This window comes from Xiphophorus hellerii, chromosome 22 (assembly GCF_003331165.1).
Source record: "Xiphophorus hellerii strain 12219 chromosome 22, Xiphophorus_hellerii-4.1, whole genome shotgun sequence".
Lineage (NCBI taxonomy): Eukaryota > Metazoa > Chordata > Actinopteri > Cyprinodontiformes > Poeciliidae > Xiphophorus > Xiphophorus hellerii.
Genome location: NC_045693.1, coordinates 21,811,477 through 21,831,476, shown reverse-complemented (window position 1 = coordinate 21,831,476; position 20,000 = coordinate 21,811,477). Strand labels below are relative to the sequence as shown.

General features: G+C 40.3%; 2 protein-coding genes across 2 annotated transcripts in view; one reads left to right on the top strand and one right to left on the bottom strand.

The window, feature by feature from the left end:
* Nucleotides 1-9,332, top strand: part of lrpprc (leucine-rich pentatricopeptide repeat containing) — a 67,050-nt gene extending 57,718 nt beyond the window's left edge. Inside the window, exons 33-38 of the mRNA XM_032553752.1 lie at nucleotides 714-841; nucleotides 938-1,053; nucleotides 6,052-6,126; nucleotides 6,905-6,989; nucleotides 7,763-7,905; nucleotides 9,075-9,332. Of these exons, the coding sequence (XP_032409643.1) occupies nucleotides 714-841; nucleotides 938-1,053; nucleotides 6,052-6,126; nucleotides 6,905-6,989; nucleotides 7,763-7,905; nucleotides 9,075-9,131 (604 nt within the window). The 3' untranslated portion in view covers nucleotides 9,132-9,332. The remainder of the gene's footprint in view (nucleotides 1-713; nucleotides 842-937; nucleotides 1,054-6,051; nucleotides 6,127-6,904; nucleotides 6,990-7,762; nucleotides 7,906-9,074) is intronic.
* On the bottom strand, nucleotides 9,178-19,840 carry abcg8 (ATP-binding cassette, sub-family G (WHITE), member 8). The gene is made up of 13 exons (XM_032553753.1): nucleotides 19,737-19,840; nucleotides 18,905-19,006; nucleotides 18,659-18,806; nucleotides 17,284-17,522; nucleotides 17,048-17,180; nucleotides 15,862-16,131; nucleotides 15,571-15,724; nucleotides 14,645-14,743; nucleotides 14,368-14,567; nucleotides 13,049-13,125; nucleotides 12,534-12,801; nucleotides 12,289-12,416; nucleotides 9,178-11,454 (listed from the first exon to the last, which is right to left on the bottom strand). Exons 1-13 carry the CDS (start codon nucleotides 19,779-19,781, stop codon nucleotides 11,317-11,319), a joined length of 2,001 nt encoding a protein of 666 aa, XP_032409644.1. The 5' UTR covers nucleotides 19,782-19,840; the 3' UTR covers nucleotides 9,178-11,316.
* Between the last annotated feature and the right edge of the window lie 160 nt (nucleotides 19,841-20,000).

The following is a 20,000-nucleotide window of genomic DNA, read 5'->3' as shown; positions in this document are numbered from 1 at the left end:
CTGATTTATGCTGATATCGTATTGGGTCAACATCGGTATCGGCCAACGCTCAAAGCTGCGGTATTGGTATTGTATCGGGAGTGAAACCACCTCACATCTGTCAGCTGCTTTGAAGGAGCGTCCCATTTCTTTGAGCACTTTAAACGCTACCTAAATTGAGTCCCAGGGGATTGGGGTAAGTCTAAATGTAGGGAATGGGATTCAGCCTAAATCTCGTCTAAATTGAAGGGATTACGAGATTAACCCAATTTATGCATGAAAGCGTATGGTCATGACCTTTATCTGTTTATCTGAACGCGACCAGGTTCATCAAATGTCAAAGTTGTTTATTGATGCATTTAAAGGCTGAAAATCTTGAGTTTTTAATCTCTGATGCATTAATTAAACAGGAAAAATGAGTTTTCTCAGTATTTCACCTGCAAATAAACTGTTGGTGCTGATTGAGTGAACAGCACTTGATTTCAATCGTAATTTTCAGATTTTTATTTTTTTGATATTTCACTTTATGCTGATCAATTAATTAAATTTAACGGAGGCAAAGCTCTTAAACTCAACAGATTTATGGTTTTTGTTTCAACACATATCTTAGACTGAGGAACTAAAGATTAAAGCAGGCTAGAACTGTCATCTTTATCCAACCCAAACAGCCTGTTGATGTAAATTGAGAGTTTTAGTAAAACAGTGAGTGAAGTTACCTCCTTATTTCTCTGCAGAGGTGATGTGGAGTCGGCCATCGAGTTGCTCGAAGGAATCTACATGAGTCCAGACAGCTCCAACCCCAGCATGTCCTTCGTCTTCAGGAAGGTGCTGGAGTCTGGGAACGATAAAGCTCTGGACAAACGTAAGGAGCTGCAGTAACAGAAGCGTGAGCAGTTCCTTTCCAAACAGATCTACGTTGAAATAAAACCACGTTCTGCGTGTTTTTGTGCTGCTGCAGTGAGCGCGATGGCAGAGCGGCTGGCCAACCACTTCGCCTGCTACAGACCAGTTTCAGATCTCTTCCTGCTGCTGCTGGATATGGACAAAGTGGAAGATGCCAAATTCCTTCTGGCTGTGAGTTTCGCTGTGTAAAACAGAGCCAAGACGTTTGAGCGCGTTTCAGCATAATTTAGATTCCCCCCCCCCGAATGACGTCTGAATTTGAATTTTCATATTTATTTTTCTCACTTGTCAGAGGTTGTAGCTAATCTACAGTGTCAGTGGATGTGTGTGTGACATACTCAGATAGAGCTGCAACTGAGATAATAACAGGATATTATTTAGCTTTCATAGAAATCAGAACTGCTCCTCTGCTGCCCTTTACTGAAGGTCCTGTACACAGTTTAAACATAATATGAGCGAAACATATGCTTTCTGCTCAGATTGTGTTTCTTATCATGCATTCATTTATTAATCTCCATTTTGTCTTTGTGTAAAGTGGAGATAGGCCGCTTTGGAAAAAAGGAAGACATTTTTAAAGAGGATAAACCATAGGCTGCTTGTGAATTAATGTGAAATATTTACCCAAAAACCTCCTCAAAGGCGAGGAAAAATCATCCGGTGTCACGTTATTCCACTTTAATTCCCGGTTTCAGATGGTCAGCGTAGATACTGTTTGTTTCCTGTTTGAATCAGATAGCGTTTTTTTTATTTTTTATTTTTTAGAATCTGCAAGCCCTGTCCTCCATTTGACCGCCCTGTTTATGGATACGTTTAAATTATGACATCAAATAGATGAAAAGATCACCGAGTTGTTATTTGTCCTGATTCACATTTCTGTGAGGAAAACCTTTGCCCACTTTCCCCCCACTGACACCAGTGGTCTTAAATTGGTCCATTTTACTTATTTACCACAGCTGTCACCACATTAACAGCTCAGTGACTTCTCGCTGTAGTCGGGGACATGAAGATATATGAATATACAGCACCTATATGGATGAAAGGTTGGAGGGAAAGGAACAGTTGTCATGGAGACTAGTGTTTATTTCCTCTGGTCTACCCCAGAAATAAACAACAAACCCAACAAATATTGTTTACTGCTGTCCTACAGAGTAAATTAACAGCATTTTCTTCCAGCATTTTATTGTAATATGGAGTTAAACAGTTAATCTAGTGTCAGACTGGTCAGCGTTTGGAAAATTGGGTCAATAACGTCTCATTTTCACAATATAAAGAAAATTAAAGAGGAAAACACAGAAATCAGACATGTCTGTTCCTCACGCCTCACTGAGAAATGATCCTCTTCAATCTTTAAACAGGGATGTTTGACTAACATGTTAATGAATTAATACCAGCTAAGGTTGTGTGACTTTAAAATCAATCAAGTTTATTTGTATCGCACATTTCAGCAAAAATGTAGTTCAAAGTGCTTTAAATTATAAAAGCACAAAAGTAGAACAACATACAGTCGACAATTGAGAAAAGCAGTGACAAGTGCCACCATGAAAATCACCTGTATATGTTGATGATTTTGTTCTATTTATTATGATTAAAAGGATCATTTTCAATGTGGAAAAAATGGAAGTTTGGAGTGTAAAGATGAGCGACCTTTGGGTTGGGTTCAGGTTTATGGGCTGAACCCAACCCAAAGTTTGGCCGGGTCAGACCAAAACGATTTACTTGATGGTCGGGTACGGTCTGGCTCGGGTTTTTGTGGTGCGTTTAATAAACTTACAGAGAAAACTCAGTGAGAATCCACAACATAAATATCCACTAAGCTAATTATTGTAGTCTAAATAGAGGTAGCTTAAGCTTGTTCTGGAAAGAAAGTCTAGCTTTTTTATTTTTATTTTTTAACAACTTAAAGTTTTCTTTTCCCCTTTGATCATCTTAGTGCTCTAATATTTTTAATACCTGTAAAAACATCCTGGTATTTTCCTGGCACCTTCCTTAAAGCTAAGTAGCCCTACCTGAGGTTGTTCACTCTTGACTTAGAACATTTATACCAACTACTAATAGCTTAAACTATGGGCCGGAAATATTACATATTTAACGCATATATTTTCATCTCTATATGTCAGTATTTCCAGTTAAATTAGTTATTTTCTGGGTAAAATGAGGAAAATCTACACCTGGCTCTTTTTAGTGTGGCGCCAACACTCCAATGTGAGCTACCCGTGAGTCAGCAGTAGCTTTTGATAAGTTTTTGTTGTAAATATTAAGTGACGGACCATCTGTGGATGTTAACATTTCAGTTTGCATTTAAGTTACTGATTAAAACATGAACTTCGTGTTTCCGGGACAAACCGCCCTGTAAAGACTGATGTAGAACACATCCTCCGGCTCGTGTCTGCAGTTAAAGTTTGAGTTTAAACTTTGCCGTCGAGACCCGAAATAAGCCTGTGCGCCGCATTTTGCCTTCCTGCCCCCTCCCCACTCTCCGCCTTCCCTTATTCTCCAAGCCGCTCCTCCCGGGTCACTGGAGGGTAGCCGCTCAATTCCTCCATCCCATCTCAAGTGAAGCAGGAGCAAAACTCCGAAAAGCTTTTAAGTAGGCGAGCGGCCCGTAATGACGCCGAGGCTATCAGGAGAGAAGGAGGTGAGGTCGGTGGGGGATGGAGTCGGTCATTAGGCGGCGACGCGGCGCTTAACGAACCCGTCTGCGGCGGCTCGCGCGCCTGCATGTGCTGGAATGGGTCGTTTAGCAGGAGGAAGGGAGGATTCCCAGGATACACCGGGCTTTTAGGCAGCATGTGAGCGGAGCGGGGTCCGTTCTGTTAAAGAGTCGCTGCTGAGAGAGAAAGTAAGAGAGAGAGACGTGACAAGGGAGAGAAAAAATGACTGGAGGGGAGGGAGAGGCAGAAGCAATGTGTTCAGATGCAGTCTTGGTCTAATTGCCTGATTGTACCAAAGCTGTTCTGCCACTTTAGTGACTCCTGAAGACTGTTGCTGGGTGTGTGTGTGTGTTGGTGTGTGCTGTGCTGCTAAAAGCCTTGCAGGCCACTCGCTTTTAATTCTGTACGAATCGGAGGAGTGAAACGCGTTAGTTTACGACTGGCTTGTAATCAGACCTCTCCTACGCTCAGCTGGCGATGTTAATGCATCTCCTCCTAACACATTAAAGACTGAAGGACTCAAACATCCAACTCTCCGTTGTCCTACCTTATGAGGCATGTTTTTAGCTTCAGACTGTTATAAGTATGTAATATGTGAGCTGTGCGACGCTAAAGGGGACCTGTTATGGATGTGCATTTTAATACTTCCATTTGGTTCTCTACTGATTCTAAAAACGACACAAGCGCTTTAAAGAAGAAATATAAGTACATGTTGTTTGGTGTCTGGAAAATGAGCAGTTTCAGAACTCACATGCCGTTACCTAGCAACCCTAGTGGAGCTCCAGCACGTTTGGTCTGCTGGTTTTACCACTGTATGCACAATGGCTGCTGGAAAAGACAAGAGTTTTGTTGTTGACTTACAATCCAGAAACCATTTACAGTGAACCCTCGTTTTTCGCGGGGGTGGCGTTCCGAAAGAACCCATGATAGGCGAAATCCGTGAAGTAGGTTTTTTTTACGGATTCTGTGTTTGTAATGATGTAAAGCACTTTGAAATGCCTTGCTGCTGAAATGTGCTATACAAATAAAATTTGATTGATTGATTGATTTACAATTATTATACAACATAATTAAATACTCTACATTGAATCCAAAGAACAAAATCTGTTTTCAGGCCCAAGCATTTTTTTAAACAAATATAACGCATTCTTACAAATAACTACAGTAAAATAATCATTTTAATCATCAATACGAAGTACAGTGGGACAAATTGTGACTCGCGTATTTCACTGCTCCTCTGACTGTGACGCTGCGGCCTGACTCCTCTCTCTAGTGCCTTTTTCTTCTGAAGCCTGTGGTGCAGGTGTGATTTTTTGAGAGAAGAACATAGTTATCGGTAGTTGTTGTCGCTCTTCTTTTTTCCGGGCAAAAATATTTGCCAAAATTTGCCAAGCTGCATTACGTATATTTAAATATCGTAACGTTATTGGGGTTCACTGTACTGCAATCTTGTTGGTTGTGGAGGAGGTTCCACTTCTGCTTTTCAATTATGTATGGCTGTATAATTCCGCATCTGTTTACAGCCATTTTCATGTGCGAGTGTAAACGTTGAGTTGGAGGGAGGCAGGGGGGGGGGCATGGCCAGCAGCAGCTTATTTGGATTTAAAATGACAGGAGACCCTAAAACATCCCATTCAGAAAGGAGCTTAAAAATGGCAGAACTGAGCAGCCCGAAATCTCATTAGCTAAGAATGATTTAGTGCAAAAAATGTAATGAACATGTTTTGCGTAGTCCATTGACCTGTTCAAGGAAACATAATAGATCACCGTTAAGTATTATACATGTTTGGTAACAGACTTTGTTGCCGTATGGGAGAAACACACTACAAGATTTCCAACTTGGGACTTCTGTATGTAAACACAGAAGAAGAAAAAAAACTCTGATTACTTAAATAGATTTTTAAACACTACAATTTTCAATGCAATAAATGAAGTGAAATTAATGTGTTAAAGTCTCACGCCTGATCTGAAATCTCTCAGAATAGTCTTACTTGTGTTTTACACTTTCGTTGTTTTTATTTGCCTCTCTTACAGCTTTTGATCATTACTTTTATAATAGTTGCCTAAATACGTTGAAGTAGTTTTTTTCCCCCCCTAAACAAATTCCCACTGAAGCTTAAAGAGGTCAAGATTGCTACGATGAAGTACGCTAAATCGCTTTCTCTCATTAGCTTTTTACTTTCAAGTTTTAAAGCTGAGCAGGAGACAATCCTGGGATGAACAGCCCGTCATGATCCCACATTTCCAATTAGTTTGAAATGGCTTTAAATCGAACTAAGTGGTGATAATGACGCTTTCTGATGAGAACATGTACATTCACAAAGAAACGAGGAGTTACCAGAGCCGTCGTTATCCTTTAACCTGAGCGTTACCATCAGTGCTGGTATGAATATGCAGGAGTGCATCAGAGTTTACGCTCTGAATCAAAGTGAAGATCACAGACTGGAGAGTCGTCTTGACCTCCGTGAGTGGAAACGGATCAAACTCTCGTCTCATTTCCTGTCTTTTCTCCTCGCAGCGCTTCAACGTTCTGGCCGAACAGAAGGAGATGTTGCTGTCCTTCGTGGCCCAGTCGGCCCAGAGTCCAGGACAGGTACAGTCTGATGATGGCGTTCCTCATGGATGTTAGCTTTCGCGTATTTTTGTTTTACTTCTACCAAGCAATGCATTAAAACTGCTCATTTGGGGATTTTCTTTATAAAACAACATGGATATCGAAGCTAAAAATAAATAAAAACTAGGCTTCATGTGGATAATAATGCAGTATGAGTGAGTATCACTCACATATTACCCATATGAGTGAAAATATGGATACTATATAACACTGTTCAGGTGTCAACCATGTCGTAAAAAAACTGCACAAAAAACTGAATCTGGAAAAGTAATAATTGTGAAGGAACCCTGCATTTTGTTCAGTAAATCCCCGTCATTCCCAAATCCCAGTTTCCATAATATTCCATAACACGTGATTTTGAGTGTTCATACTTTTCAAAGTATTTTCAGCCTTAAAAAGCAAAGAAATTCTCCTAAAATCCTTTTCTTTTTTCCAAGGATACTTAAGAGATACTAAACTGATCAGATGGTTCAAAGAGACTTTGAACATCTCAGACTCACATCTGTCATTCTGAGCAAAATCTTAGGCATAAATCTTATAATTGCTATTTAAAGTAGGATTTTCACATCCAGCTCTTCCAGGGTACAAGTGTTTATAAAAGTGAAATTTGAGATATAGAATGAAAACACAGTAATTTAACTTGGAAAAGCAAATTTTGGTTGATATAAATATTCTTTTTTCTTTTTTACTGTTGGAAGCAGAAACAGTGGCATGAACGAGTCTTGGCTCATTTCTAAATGCAATTTTACATTTGCAGGTCAGAAAGATCAAGAACCTGCTGAGCCTGGTTCCGGATGTTGCAGAGAAGGAGATTGTGTACTCGTACCTGATGAAGTGTCACGGTAAGACCAGGTGATGTGGGTCAGGCACAAGTTCACAGGTTAAAACGCAGCTAATCAGTTAGCCCTCTGGCTAGATTAGCATGCTACTTAAAACATGTGCTAGCCTCTTATTCCACATATTTTCTTTTCCTCTGTTATTTCCAATACTTTACAAATGTATATATATGTAATATGTATACTTTTAGATGAATTTGGTCATGTGTGTTATGACAAAATATTCCTCATTTTGGAGGAAAGTTCCCGATAGCATCTTCCACATCTTGGAGGAATCGGTGATGTGCAGCAAATTCATGTGAGGCGTCCAGCGGTAGTTCTGTCGCCTGAGTCTTTTCACATTTTGCCACATTACAAATAAAGGAAATATGGTTTTAATTTTAATTTTGACCAACAAAAAATGGAAAAGTAGTGGCATTAATTTCTGTTCATCTCCCTGAGTCGATATTTCATAGAGCCACTATTCGTTGCTCGTCTGCTGCGGAATCCGTTCCAGTTTATGTTTAAACTAATAGTTTTGCTTTCTTGCAAAAGTTATGTCTTGCCACTTATTCTTAATTGAGGCCTGAACTTTGACTAGGCCATTCAAATGCCTTTAATGTTAAGGGTTGTCATCTCTGGGTGAAACAAAAACTAAAAGTTTCCATTTGCTTACATCTATTTCCTTCTCCAAATATTCACTTCAAAGCAGATTTTGTCATGTTTTACTTCTCTTAGCCAACTTCCTACTCATCTATCTGTTCCTCCGCCCGCCTCTCTCTCTCTCTTTCATTTGGCAGCTCTGGATAAGGACCTGCCGTCGGGCAAGGCTCTGTACGAACAGATGCAGAGAGAGGGCGTCGTCGCCGACAACCTGTTTCTTAAACGGCTAGCTGTGCTTTACCGCGAGGCGGGAGAGACCGCACCCTTCCCTGAGCCCCCTGTGAGTGAACGAAGAGCTGATCCAAACCAGAACAGCAAAACATGGGACATGTTTGGTTCAAACAAAAGAAAAAGATCAAACTGTTTGCATGAATTGCCTCTGATTTCCTTTGTGGGGGGGAAATAATCTGCAGATGTGGAGTTATGGGGATAAAATAGAGGGATAGAAAAGGGAGCTTTGCAGCTCCCTTTTATTTCTGTTAAACCGCTGATTCGTGTGAACATTTTCGGAAACACGCCTCGAATAGCTTCAAGCGGGGCCCGTCCTTGTCCCCTCGTTGTCCTGACGCACGCCTTGCAGCTGTAATGTGAAGAAGCAGACCTGCAGCCGGCGGTCACCCTGCCACAGAAATAGACGTATCAGCAGCATTTGATATGTGGACCCAAGAGCCGCCGACTCTTACCTCCCCATCACTCACCTGCAGGACCAAGATAGAAGGAGAAAGAGATGAAGGTGGAGGAGCTGCTGCATAATTCAGAGTGTCAGCGTAGCTAAGAGAGGCCAGGCTGTATAAGCAGAGGAGATGGGGAGAGTGGCAAGGAGAGGGAAAGGTGAATATTTATACTCTTTAGAAGTTTCTACAAATAGGTAAAAAAAGGTAAAAAAAAAAAAAAAAAAACAACAACCCTTCTCTGTAACTTCTCCATATCAAGGTTTGAGTGACTTGTTTTCTGTTGTGGAAAAACCTGACCAAAAGCAAACAATGATTGCTAGAAAAGTAAGTTTCTGAAATTCTGCCAAGATCACTCTCTCTGTTTACGTCCAGCGCAGCCGTTTATCGGCATTAATTACCGCATTAGCGGGCGAACGCGCCTTTGTTAGGAGCAGCCATAATCTGCAGAAAAACTCTCACCTTCGTTCCCCCGACTGCTGTATGAAAACACAACACTCTGTTTTTATCGAAACACTGATTAATTATCCAAGAGGCAAAAGAACGGAAGTGTGCGTTTGGGGAGCAAGCTACAAATCCCTGATTTGTGTATTAATGGGGATTTAAAGATGAAACGAGACAACCTGGTTGGAGGCTGGAGGCTGTTCAGACCGACCCAGGAGGGCCGCACCGCCTCCTTTATCAAAGATGCAAATAATTGAAACAAAAACACACAATGTATTTATTTATTTTTTGATTATTCATTTGTCTGACTTTATTTCTCTTTTACCTTTTCCAGGAGACCTTTAGGTTTTACGCAGAGAAGTTGAGAAAGAAAGCCACCGTCAAGGAGTAGAGTCATGACCGTCTCCCCGTACCGCCGTACCAATCCCACCGTTTAGTTCTTTTTTTTCTTTTTTATAAGTTGTTGAAACAAAACTGTGGAAAAATGCGTTGTAACTGTTTTAGCCTCTGCCCGCTGTAATGACTATAAGGTTCATGAAAATGTTGAATGTACAGAAGTATTTATGCTAATAAATGACGAGGGGTGAATTGAGTCTGTTCTGGAATGGGTTTTTTTATTTTATCATGTTTGTTGTTTTTCGTCCAGCTCAGTGGAAAACACTGAAGATTTTTACACATTTTTGTTTATTTAACTCACAAACTGAAGTTGAGGTCACAAAACTTGCAAAACCTTTTTAAAATATGATCTGACGTAAATATAAAGATTTGTATCTAAGAATATACACTTGGTAAAATAAACTTTGAGCATTTTCTGAGTAAATATATTTCTATAGTTGCAGCTAGCATGAAATTCTCAGCATGCGTCTGTGACAAAGAAATGAAACTATTTCCCTCCATAAATTATATTTAAAAAAATTAAATGGAATAACTGGAGAAAAATATGAAACGTGTTGTGAGAGTGAAGAAAATTATTTATCCAAGAGAGAAGAACTTGTGGAAATCTTCATGAAGATCTGGACTCATGCCGACCGTGTTCTCACTCACCACAAGACTCCACTGTTGAAGGAAACACCATTTTAAGTTTCCTAAACTGTTAAACAAGAATTTGAAAATACTGTGAGAATATAGTTTGGTCAGATTAGACCAAAAATTAATTAATGATGGATGTTGGTACTTTTTCCGTACTCAAGAGCTTAGAGTCTTTTACGTTCTTTTATTATTAGACACATTTTTTTGTTGTTTTCTATAAACACAGCTGACATGTTCCATCTTCGTCTGATGTGTTACTAGGTGTCAGAAACGGCTGATTTTGACACATCACCCAGTAACACCTCAGCTTTTGTCTGACATCAGAAACACAAAGTCCCTGTCGATTCTAAATTCATTATTTAACTGAACATTTTTGAAGTGGCCGATCCGTTTTAGCTCAAACTAACAAAAAGTTAGCGCCGTTTTGGGACGCTGTCTGCTGCAAGAGATCACAGGATTGTCTGCATCAGGAAATTCCTTACAAATTCATAAACAAATTATCTTGTATATTGTTGTTTTTATTATTCTCAGAGTTTCTAAAATTTTGGAAAACGTGTCCTGCTATCGATGATCTTTCTTCACCTCTCTTTGCCGGACTAACTTAAGCCTCCTTACACTCTGACCCCTCTTCTCTGCTCAGTATTCTTTGCTCCGCCCTCACATGTTTTAGTTTCGTGTCATATAAGTTGTTGGCTCTATCAAAGGGCAAGCGTTAGATAACACGACCTGCTGTTTCCAAAGAAGATCTGGGGCTGCTTGAGGTCATTAAGAGTAAATAAAAAAATAAAAAAAATGTTATCTAATGTCAGCCAGGACATCTTTTAAGAGGATCGATGATGCAGATGTTTCCCCACACAAATGTACACACACTTCAATTGAGCAATTTGATTTAATTCTTAATTTGGACTCAAACTGCAGTTGTTGGTTTAACATTCAACTTTTTAGCCTTTGCACCAGTGCAAAAGTGTACATCTTACATAACAGCTACACAAAACATACAAGTTTTTAGGGTGACTGAGAAAATCTGCACTAGACTAGTTTTTACTGCTCTACATACCGACACACATTGTTACAGTAAGCTTAAAAATCTCCCATAAACAAAAAAAACAACAACAAATAAAGCTGTTTTAGAAAATGGAACAAGTAAAAGCTACAGATGGGACATCTGCCAAGGTAGCGCTCCAAGAGGGAAGGAAAAGCAAAAAATAAATCTGGATATTGTTGCGGTACTCTGCTGCCATCCAGCAGCACACAGTGGTACAGAAACAACTCATTTAACTCGCAGCAAGAAGCAAAAACAAGCTACTCAAATAACTGTGCAGAATTACATTCAAGATTTCAATCACTGTTCTGAAAATTTCAAAGCAGAACTTTTTCCTCTCAACTTTAGCACCCACACATGAAAAATAACACCATAACCCTGAATGTTCTGTCGAACCAGTCGAACGTCCGTCTACTTTCACAAAAAAAAAAAAAAGAAAGAAAAAAATCCTATGTGGAGTAAATGAAATAAAATAAAAGTGTGCGGACATGTGAGGTCTTTGTTTTCACCAGTCCTGGCTGGACTTCTGCTTGATGAATTTCAGGCAGATGTAATAGAGCACCATGAAGCCGAAGCACACGGCCACCAGCACCAGGTAGCAGGAGAACAGGGGGTACTGGTTCAGTTTCATGGCCTCCACCACCTGCAGGACAAACACACACTTATTCTAACCTTTCAAAGCTCGTCATCTGCTAATTAAGAGGCTTTAATCGTAAATGTAGCGGTGGGCACTTATCGTATTGTTTATCATTTATCATTACCATGACAAATTTTGATTTATTGTGATAAACCTGAATTTTTTTATTTTATGAGTTTTCTCCTCTGCTCAATAAAAGTATAAATAAATATTAATTAATTTGTAAATATGATTAAATGCAGTTACTGTGAGCAGTTTAGTGACTCAGATCACTCCTTTATGCGACTGGTGTCCTAAAGAAGCGTTTTACAATAGGAGTGTTTTTAAAGAGCAGTATTTGTGGGGCGTCGAATGCTGCGTCGTGCCATCACTGCCATACAGCTACCTAAAAGAAAAGTAATAAATAGAAGTAATAAATAGTTCTTATTGTCACTTTTATTGCTATTTCAATATTTCCACAAAATACCGTGTTAAAACTTTAAGTTGTATTGGCCAGCCTTGTGAGTCTGAGTCAGCAGTTTTGCTCCAAAGCTGTACATTCAAATTCAAAAATACTTTATTGATCCCAAAGGGAAATAAAAGGTTGTTGTAACTCATATTAATTCAAATTTCTCAAAGATTTATTGTAGACAGCGATGGTTGTTGGCAGGAAATATCTCCTGTAGCGGTCTGTATTACAGTGAACATGAAAAAGCCTCTGACTGAAGACATTGTTTTCCCAAGACAGTCTCACAAAAAGCATAGTGGGGGTTGTCCATAATTTTCTTGACTGTCAGAAGAGCCCTTCTTTGCGTCGTCATCTTAAGCGCACAGTTTGAATGCGGCGGCGTTCCTACTCACATGTATGCCGTCAATGTTGAAGGTGAAGTTCTTTATGGTGACCGGGTACTTATTGCCCCTGAACTGCACCTGCAGCATCCCATCGAAGCCCCAACGCATGAACGAGGCGTACGAGAGCCACGAGGCCACTGGCGAGAAGAAACAAACGTCGTCATCACATATTTTGGCGATGATGAAATGGAAGCATTTCATCACGTCAACATCCCGACGTGCCGACGACGACGATTCTGTCGCCTCCTCCTCACCCAGCCACATGTTCTCCAGGCTGATGACAAAGCCTCCAGTCAGGTAGAAGACGGTGAACAAGGCGTTGCCCATGAAGGCGGACGTCTGCAGGGTGGGCAACGCGGCGGCCACAAACAGAGCCATGGCTCGGCTGCCATAGACCATCAGCCACACCAGCAGAAAGAAGAGCAGGAAGCGGTCCGGAGCCTGGTTAAGACCCGCTAACCAGTAGATGGGCAAACCGTAGACCAGGGTGAACACACAGTGCTCTGGCAGTTCCCCCAGCACCTGGAGGACACCAGATGGTCTGTTCAGTAAATACATACAACACTCTGAAAGGTAGGGGATAATATATATATATATATATATATATATATATATATATATATATATATATATATATAAATGGATCCTGGCTCACATACAGTAGCTCTCATTTCACATTCCAGCACTGAAACGGCATGAAGCGATCATGGAGCAACAGTGACCCCTACAGGAGAGAGAGGGCATCTCTTCACGACTGCGTGAGATTTACCTTGGCAAAGAAGTACGAGGTCACGGAGTACATGCCGTCCTCCAGCTCGTGGTACAGCATGGCCCGCTCCGTGTGACCTGCAGGGAACGTCACTCAGTCAGGCTACAGGTCAGAGTTCAAGTTTTTTAGATATGAATTTATCCCACACAGGCTGTGTTCAAATAAACACCACTAAGTGGAGAGAAGATTATGTAAGAAATGCATACATGCAGCTTGTCTATTAACCATTTAACTGCTATAATTGGTATGTTGCTTATGTCTCCTGCTGAAGACATAAGCAAATGTGTTGGTTTTTTATTTATTTATTATAAGTTGTGTGTTTTGTTTATGTTTTATTTTTGTTTACTATTCTTCAGTTTTCTTTCTTGTTCTGGCCGATTAGTGAGATGAGATGGCGGGTCTGGTTGCCCTGCAGTGTCACTGCGTGAGTGATTAGATGTGAACAAAAGTGGAAGCAGATTTTTTTTTATTTTTTTTTTACCATGGTTAAATTACACCAGGAGCTACAAAGGGAGACGATTTCCACCAAGTCTTTCCAAAACTTAATAAGTTTTAAACTGCCCTCCTAGCTTTTCTATTCCTGTCATTGCAAAAATTGTAAAGTAATAGTTTGAGAAATAAAGGCGATCTTGGATAAGTTTTAATAACTGACGAGTCTTTTGAAAAATGTACTAATTTTATCTTTTAAAATTCTTGTCAAAACGTGGTAATGGTTACTTTAAGCAATTCAAAAATCAATATTATTGTTTTACTTGATTTCTGAGCTTTAAGAAAAATATTTTTAATAGAAAACATGTTGCTTATATTGGAAAGATGCCTCTGCATTGTTTGTCTAAACAAATAAATTTTCTAAACATTGAATAAAAGTTTTCAGTTCTGTGAAATAATAATCGCATTATTGATTAATTGCATCACATGCATCTATTTTATTACATCAGAAAATTTACATAAATTAAACATTGACCCCAGAATTTAATAATTAGCTCATCATATTAAGTTTTCATTTGTCATTGCTGGAAAAAAAAAATGCTAATTTAAAATCACAAAGTTGTTTTCAACAATATTTAACGCAAAGATTTTTTTAGTCAGATTTCTGGGTAGATTGCGAAGAAAAATTAAGGAATGCTACTGAAAGCAAAAGCAATAAACATTCTCTCTTTCTTTATTAAAGTGAAAGTTTTTCTCATAGCATTTTGTGCTTTAAAACACTAAAATGAAACCGTTTAAACCAAGACCACCCAGCTTCCCGTTGCTTTTAGCGCATCATTTGAGAAGTAAAATGTGACTTTACGTTTTACGTGAGGGATCCACATGCTTACATTTAGCTATGACGTCCAGCACCACAGCGAACGGCGTGAGGGCCCCGATCATGTAGATGAGGGCCACGGTGTCCTGGATGTTCAGCCGCTCCTCCCCGGCCCCGTAGTACAAACATCCGACCAGCAGGGACATGAGCAGGGCCTCGAAGCCTCGGACCAACAGGGACACCAGGTCTCTGAAGTCGTTGTACATGTGGCGCCTGAGGGAGAGCGATGGTTAGTGTCTCGCCGTTCCCCTTCCCCCCCCTCCTGGGGATTCTGGGATGCGTCGCCTCACCTGATGAGGGTGGTGAACTGCTGCAGCTCACCGGGCAGCTCGTTACGATCTCTGGAAATATTAACGACTTCTTCTCTGTTTCTGCTCGGCTGCTGAGCGCTGCAGAGGACATCAAGGCAGGAGGGTTATAAAGACATTGTAAAGACATCCACGACAATCCTTTAAAGCCTGAAAACACGTCCGGGGATCACCAGCGGTTTCTGATAGGGGCGAAGTGGGCAGACGCCCAGGGCGGCTTCTCCTGTAGGGCGCCATCAGCTGCCACACTAATACACAATTTTGCAGTTAAAGCTGTACCTTATTGAAAGGTATGAAAAGTAATTTTTTTACAAAGCACGGAACTTTTTATAACGGTTGTGCAAATTAATTTGTGTTGAAGTACAGCAGCATAAACTGTCTCCTTTAAAAACACATTAGATGTTATTTGACAGTTGAGCAGTGAAATTTGTCTTGATCAAAATGTCAAAATTCAACTGTAGTACAAATAATGATGTAAAGGTTTGACTAACAACGCAATTTATTTGACTTGTATTTATTTTCTACCGTATTTATTGTTTGTATTTGTATTGTGTACTTTTAACTGCATTGTACTGCATACGGTGTGTTTATGCCTTGCTATGTGTGTCTAAAGTATTATTCTTGTTTCTCTCACATTTTTGGAAATGAAATATTGAAGTAAATTTGGAGTGTCTCCATGGTTATCTACATGATGTCATGGTGGCGCGTGTAGGCCCAGGGCACCAATCAAGCTAGGACCGGCCCTGCCAAAGAGAACTGTTAAAGTTTCCAACCACAAAGCTGGTTCTGACCCGAAACACAGGGGAGGACAAATAAAAAAATAATAAATGCAGAATGACCCAGACTTTGTTCTGTTAAGCTACAAGTTTTCCTTCGGCCCTACGTTTCCCATATAAGAGCGTGCCTACCTCTCTATGTACTTTGCACTGGTTTCAGCTGGTTTCCACATGTGGTCGTTGCTGTCTTGGACCTTTTCCTTGAACTGCTCAGACAAAAGCCTGGACCGCTCCAAACACTCGGCCTCGCGCTCAGGACTGCGCCGGTCGATGCTGATCAGATCAACTGGACAAAAACAGACCCTTTTTAGTAACAAATATAATGCTTCAAAAGCCATTCTTTGGAAATATTTCCACTACATTTCTGATTACAAGTTACGCTAAAAAAGGCCAATAAGTGAAGTTTTGACGCTAAAGACTAACCATAGAAGTCGGAGGGATTGCAGTACCAGGGGCAGGGGTGCCCAAGAGCGGTGAAGTAAGGAACCATGTCGCGGGCCGCACCGAAGTAAACAGCCGAGCCAGAAGAAAGCAGGACGACGAGGTCAAAGAGCTGGAAGATGTCTGACCGAGGCTGGTGGACCGACAGCAGGATCAGACGGTTCCCCTTGGCGAGGCGGGACAGGGTTATGACCAGGTTGTGGGCTGTGAAGCTGTCCAGACCCGAGGTGGGCTCATCCAGGATTAAAATACCTGAACAAAAAAAGAAATGTGATCAGCGTCTGTGAAAAGTGACGCCACTCTGTTGATTTGTGTCCCTTTTTTCCTGGGTTTCAGGAAGGGTCTTAACGAGGCAGAAGCTCAGGGCTAAAAGCTTTGGGGGCGCTAATATATATATATATTTTTCATGAATGGATGTTTCCTTTTTTTAAGCTTCCATAGAAAACTTCTAAGATCGCATCACTCTGCAGTGACCGTTAGTGTAGATAACAAATGTACATTTATTTGATTATGACAAGGTCTTAGCCTCGCCCCTAACCTGAACCTTGACCCTTAAGGGAACCCTCAGGAACCTTTAAGTCTACACTCCCCACCTCCTGCATCATAAATTGACATTTACTTCATTTACTTTTAATAAACTGACTTTTTCAAGCCTTCCTTCACACTGAAGCACGTTCAACATGCTGATCTAATAAGGCAAAAAACAGTTTAAAAAGTGAAACAGAGTAAAAACATATGAAGTCAAAACATGGCAGCACTTTCACCAGTTTGCAAAAGGCTGAATTTATCATAACAGATTTAATATGCATAGACTGTGAAAAAAACTCTTACTACTGCAGTAACTTATATCTGAAATATTGAATGTAGCTCTTGAAACTAAAAATTGATTTTAGAAAAAAAGATATACGCTGGTCTATTAACATCAGTTTGAATCCTTGGAAAGTGTTTCCATAGTACAGTATACCCATAAAAGTAAAAGTTTCTTGGTAAAGTCACAGAGGTAAAGTGCCTCTGTAAACATGCAGAAAAATAAATGTGAGCTGAAACAATGTCTACTTCAGCAAAATTTAATAATAATTTTAAAAAAGAGACCTTTTTGTGCTTTAAATAAATGTTAAACAGAAAATCAGAGGGTTTAATAAGATGTTAAAGGTTTGATTCCTCTCACCAGGGTTCCAGAGAAGCTGAACAGCTATACTGACTCTTCTTCTCTCTCCTCCAGAAACCCCCCTCACGTAGTCGTTCCCCACCCTGGTGTGCGCACACTGCCGCAGCCGCAGCTCTGCAATGACATCATCCACCTGCAGCAGCAGCAGCAGCAGCAGGAGTCACAGTTTCCTCATTAAACATGGCCGCCTTCTCTGTTAGTGACCTCACGTGACGATGCGAAGCGGCCCGGCTCACCCTCTGGTCCCTCTGGGCCTGAGAGAAGTGGGAGGGGAGTCTCAGCTTGGCCACGAAGCAGAGGGTCTCCCGCACGGTGAGGTGAGGGAGGAGCCGGTCGTCCTGGCGAACGTGAGCGATGCTCTTCTTCACCAGCTGCGGCGTGTTGGGCTTCCCGTTGATCAGGACGTGACCGGAGGTCATTCTGCCGCCCTCGTCCCGACAAGTTATGATGTCCAGCAGGGAGGTCTTCCCACAGCCTTGGGAGTGTGTAAAATACGGCACAGTTAGAGCACAGACAGGAAATATGCTGCTCAAAAGCTTCAACTGGGGTTAAGCTAGATAAAAAGTTGTTGCCGAAGTATCTTCGACTTTTGATTGAAAAAAATCAATATTTTCAATCAAAATATTGATTTTTTTTTCTTTTTCATCTCACAAGAAACTTTACTGTGTTTTATTTGGATTTTATGTGACAGGCCAACAGACAGCAGCTCATAACTGTAAAGTGAAAGAAAAAGGAGCGGTGGCTTTCTACTTTTTTACTGTTAAAAATCTGAAAAGTATGGCATGGATTTGCACTCAGCTACCGTGATTCAATACTTTTTAGAACCACCTTTGCTACAATTAATCCTGTCAATTATTTTTGGGTTCGTCCCTACTTGATAAGCACATCTAGAAACTGAACAACATACTAGATACAATATTTTCTTTTCTGTTTTTTTGTTGTTTTTTTTCAATTAAAGTCTAAAACTTGACATTTTCCCTGTTCAGGCTCAGTCAGATTGCACAGAAAGTGTTTGTGAACATCAGATTTAAGATTCTCAAATGGATTTATATCTGAACTCTAACTGGGCAACGGAAACTCTGCACCATTCCTTCCATTTCTACCGTTTTTCTTCCAGGATTGACCCATATTTAACTCCAATCGGGAAAAAAAACAAAACCATGTCTAATTTATACTCCATTTCATAATTATGAAGTACTTTGTGCTGGTCTATCATAAAATCTCAATAAAACACACTGGCGGGTGCAAAACCTGAGATGTGAATACTTATGCATGGCACTGTTAAGTACAAAAAAAAATATGTTTTTGTAAAGTGATTGACTAATATAAGTTAAACAAATTATATTTATTTTTAGCAAGCCTACCCACAGGAAAATAGCAATAAATCACATTAAAGATTACATGGACTGACGGCTTTTTTTTTTTTTAAATGTTTTTTTTGTTTATTCAGTAACTTTAGAAATGCAGTACAGGATAACGCCAGGTGCAGAAAATTTAGTTCAAACAAGATCATTAATAATCTGTTAGAAGCCACTGTTACACTCCATAGTGCCTCAAGCTTGCAGCTCTGGTAGAAAGGTGATTTCAAATCCCAGCGTGTTGCCGTCTCACCTGAGCTGCCGATGACCGCCAGCATCTGACCGCTGCGGACTCGCAGGCTCAGGTTGTTGATGGCCATCTGCTTGTTCCCTTTCACCTCCCACGGCAATTTGAACTCGGACAATTTCTCATACCAGGGAATCTGAGCCGATGTGTCCACCTGGACAAAAAAAAAAAACAAAAACAAAGATTTAGACATGTTCAAGAGCCTAGACGACATGCGTCAATAAAAAGGTGAAAACCGTTTAAGAAGTGAACCTCATAGTGCAAGTTGGTGACTTCCAGCTCATTGCACTCTCCGCTGTAGGTGAAGTAGAGACTGCTGTCCTCGTCAGACGAGAACAACTCTGTGTCTGTGTGCTGTCACAAAGCAGGCAACTCGCATTAACCATCAGATGTACAGATATAGATATATATGTAGATACATTTTTTAATGATCCATTACTCGTGTAACTACTAAAAGACAGTTTTTAAATCTGTCGCTAGTGTGTAAAGAAGCAGATGCAACTCTTTAAATTTCATTTTCCCTTGTTCATTTCTGCTAAATTTCAATCGTCTAAATAGATTCCTATTTCACCTTCTCAATGTTTCTCAACTTATGCATGCAAAGACAGGCTGCTGTTGTTTCATTAAAATCTGACAGTCGTCTAGACTCGGTCTGTTGTGTGTTTCAGCTTGAGTACACATTTTCTGTGTACTTTTCGCATGCATCTGTTTGTATCTTTGTGTAAATAGTTGCTAAAGACCTGCTGTGGGCCAGAAGTCAACTTACCAATATTTTGGCCGTTTTTATCAAGTGTTTAATAGTAAATAGACTACTGCAAAGTTCTGAACAATATGCGACCGAAGCTCATTGCACTCAACCAGAGCTTCAACCCAGAGGATTCAAGTAGATTGTTGATTATAGTGTTAATAACTCACACGAAATAACCCTGAAGGTGCTCTTTTTTTAAAAAAAAAACCCAAAAACGCTTTTGATCAATAGTTAGAAGGAAACCAAACCGAATAAGATTGGGAAGTAAATCAACATCAAATTTGGGATTAAATTGAATTTTAGGAATAGAGATTGGATTTTTCTGTCCTGACTGACCTGTGAAAAGCTGTTTATGTGTCTGATGCTGGTTTCTGTGTCCATGATGAAGCAAGCTTAGCTTTTTTGTTTGTTTGTTTGTTTGTTTTCCTGTTAGACTCCAGTCCGGCTGAAGATCTCCTCTGAAAGTGCCTTCTTTTTCAAGCCATCCAAGTTCATGTCGTGTCAGTGGTTCGGCCGCCGTGTCCCGCAACTTATTGCTGTCGTGAAAGCAGCCTCATAATGTGAGGTCTGTCGAGTGACTTAGGAGTCTGTGAATGGACT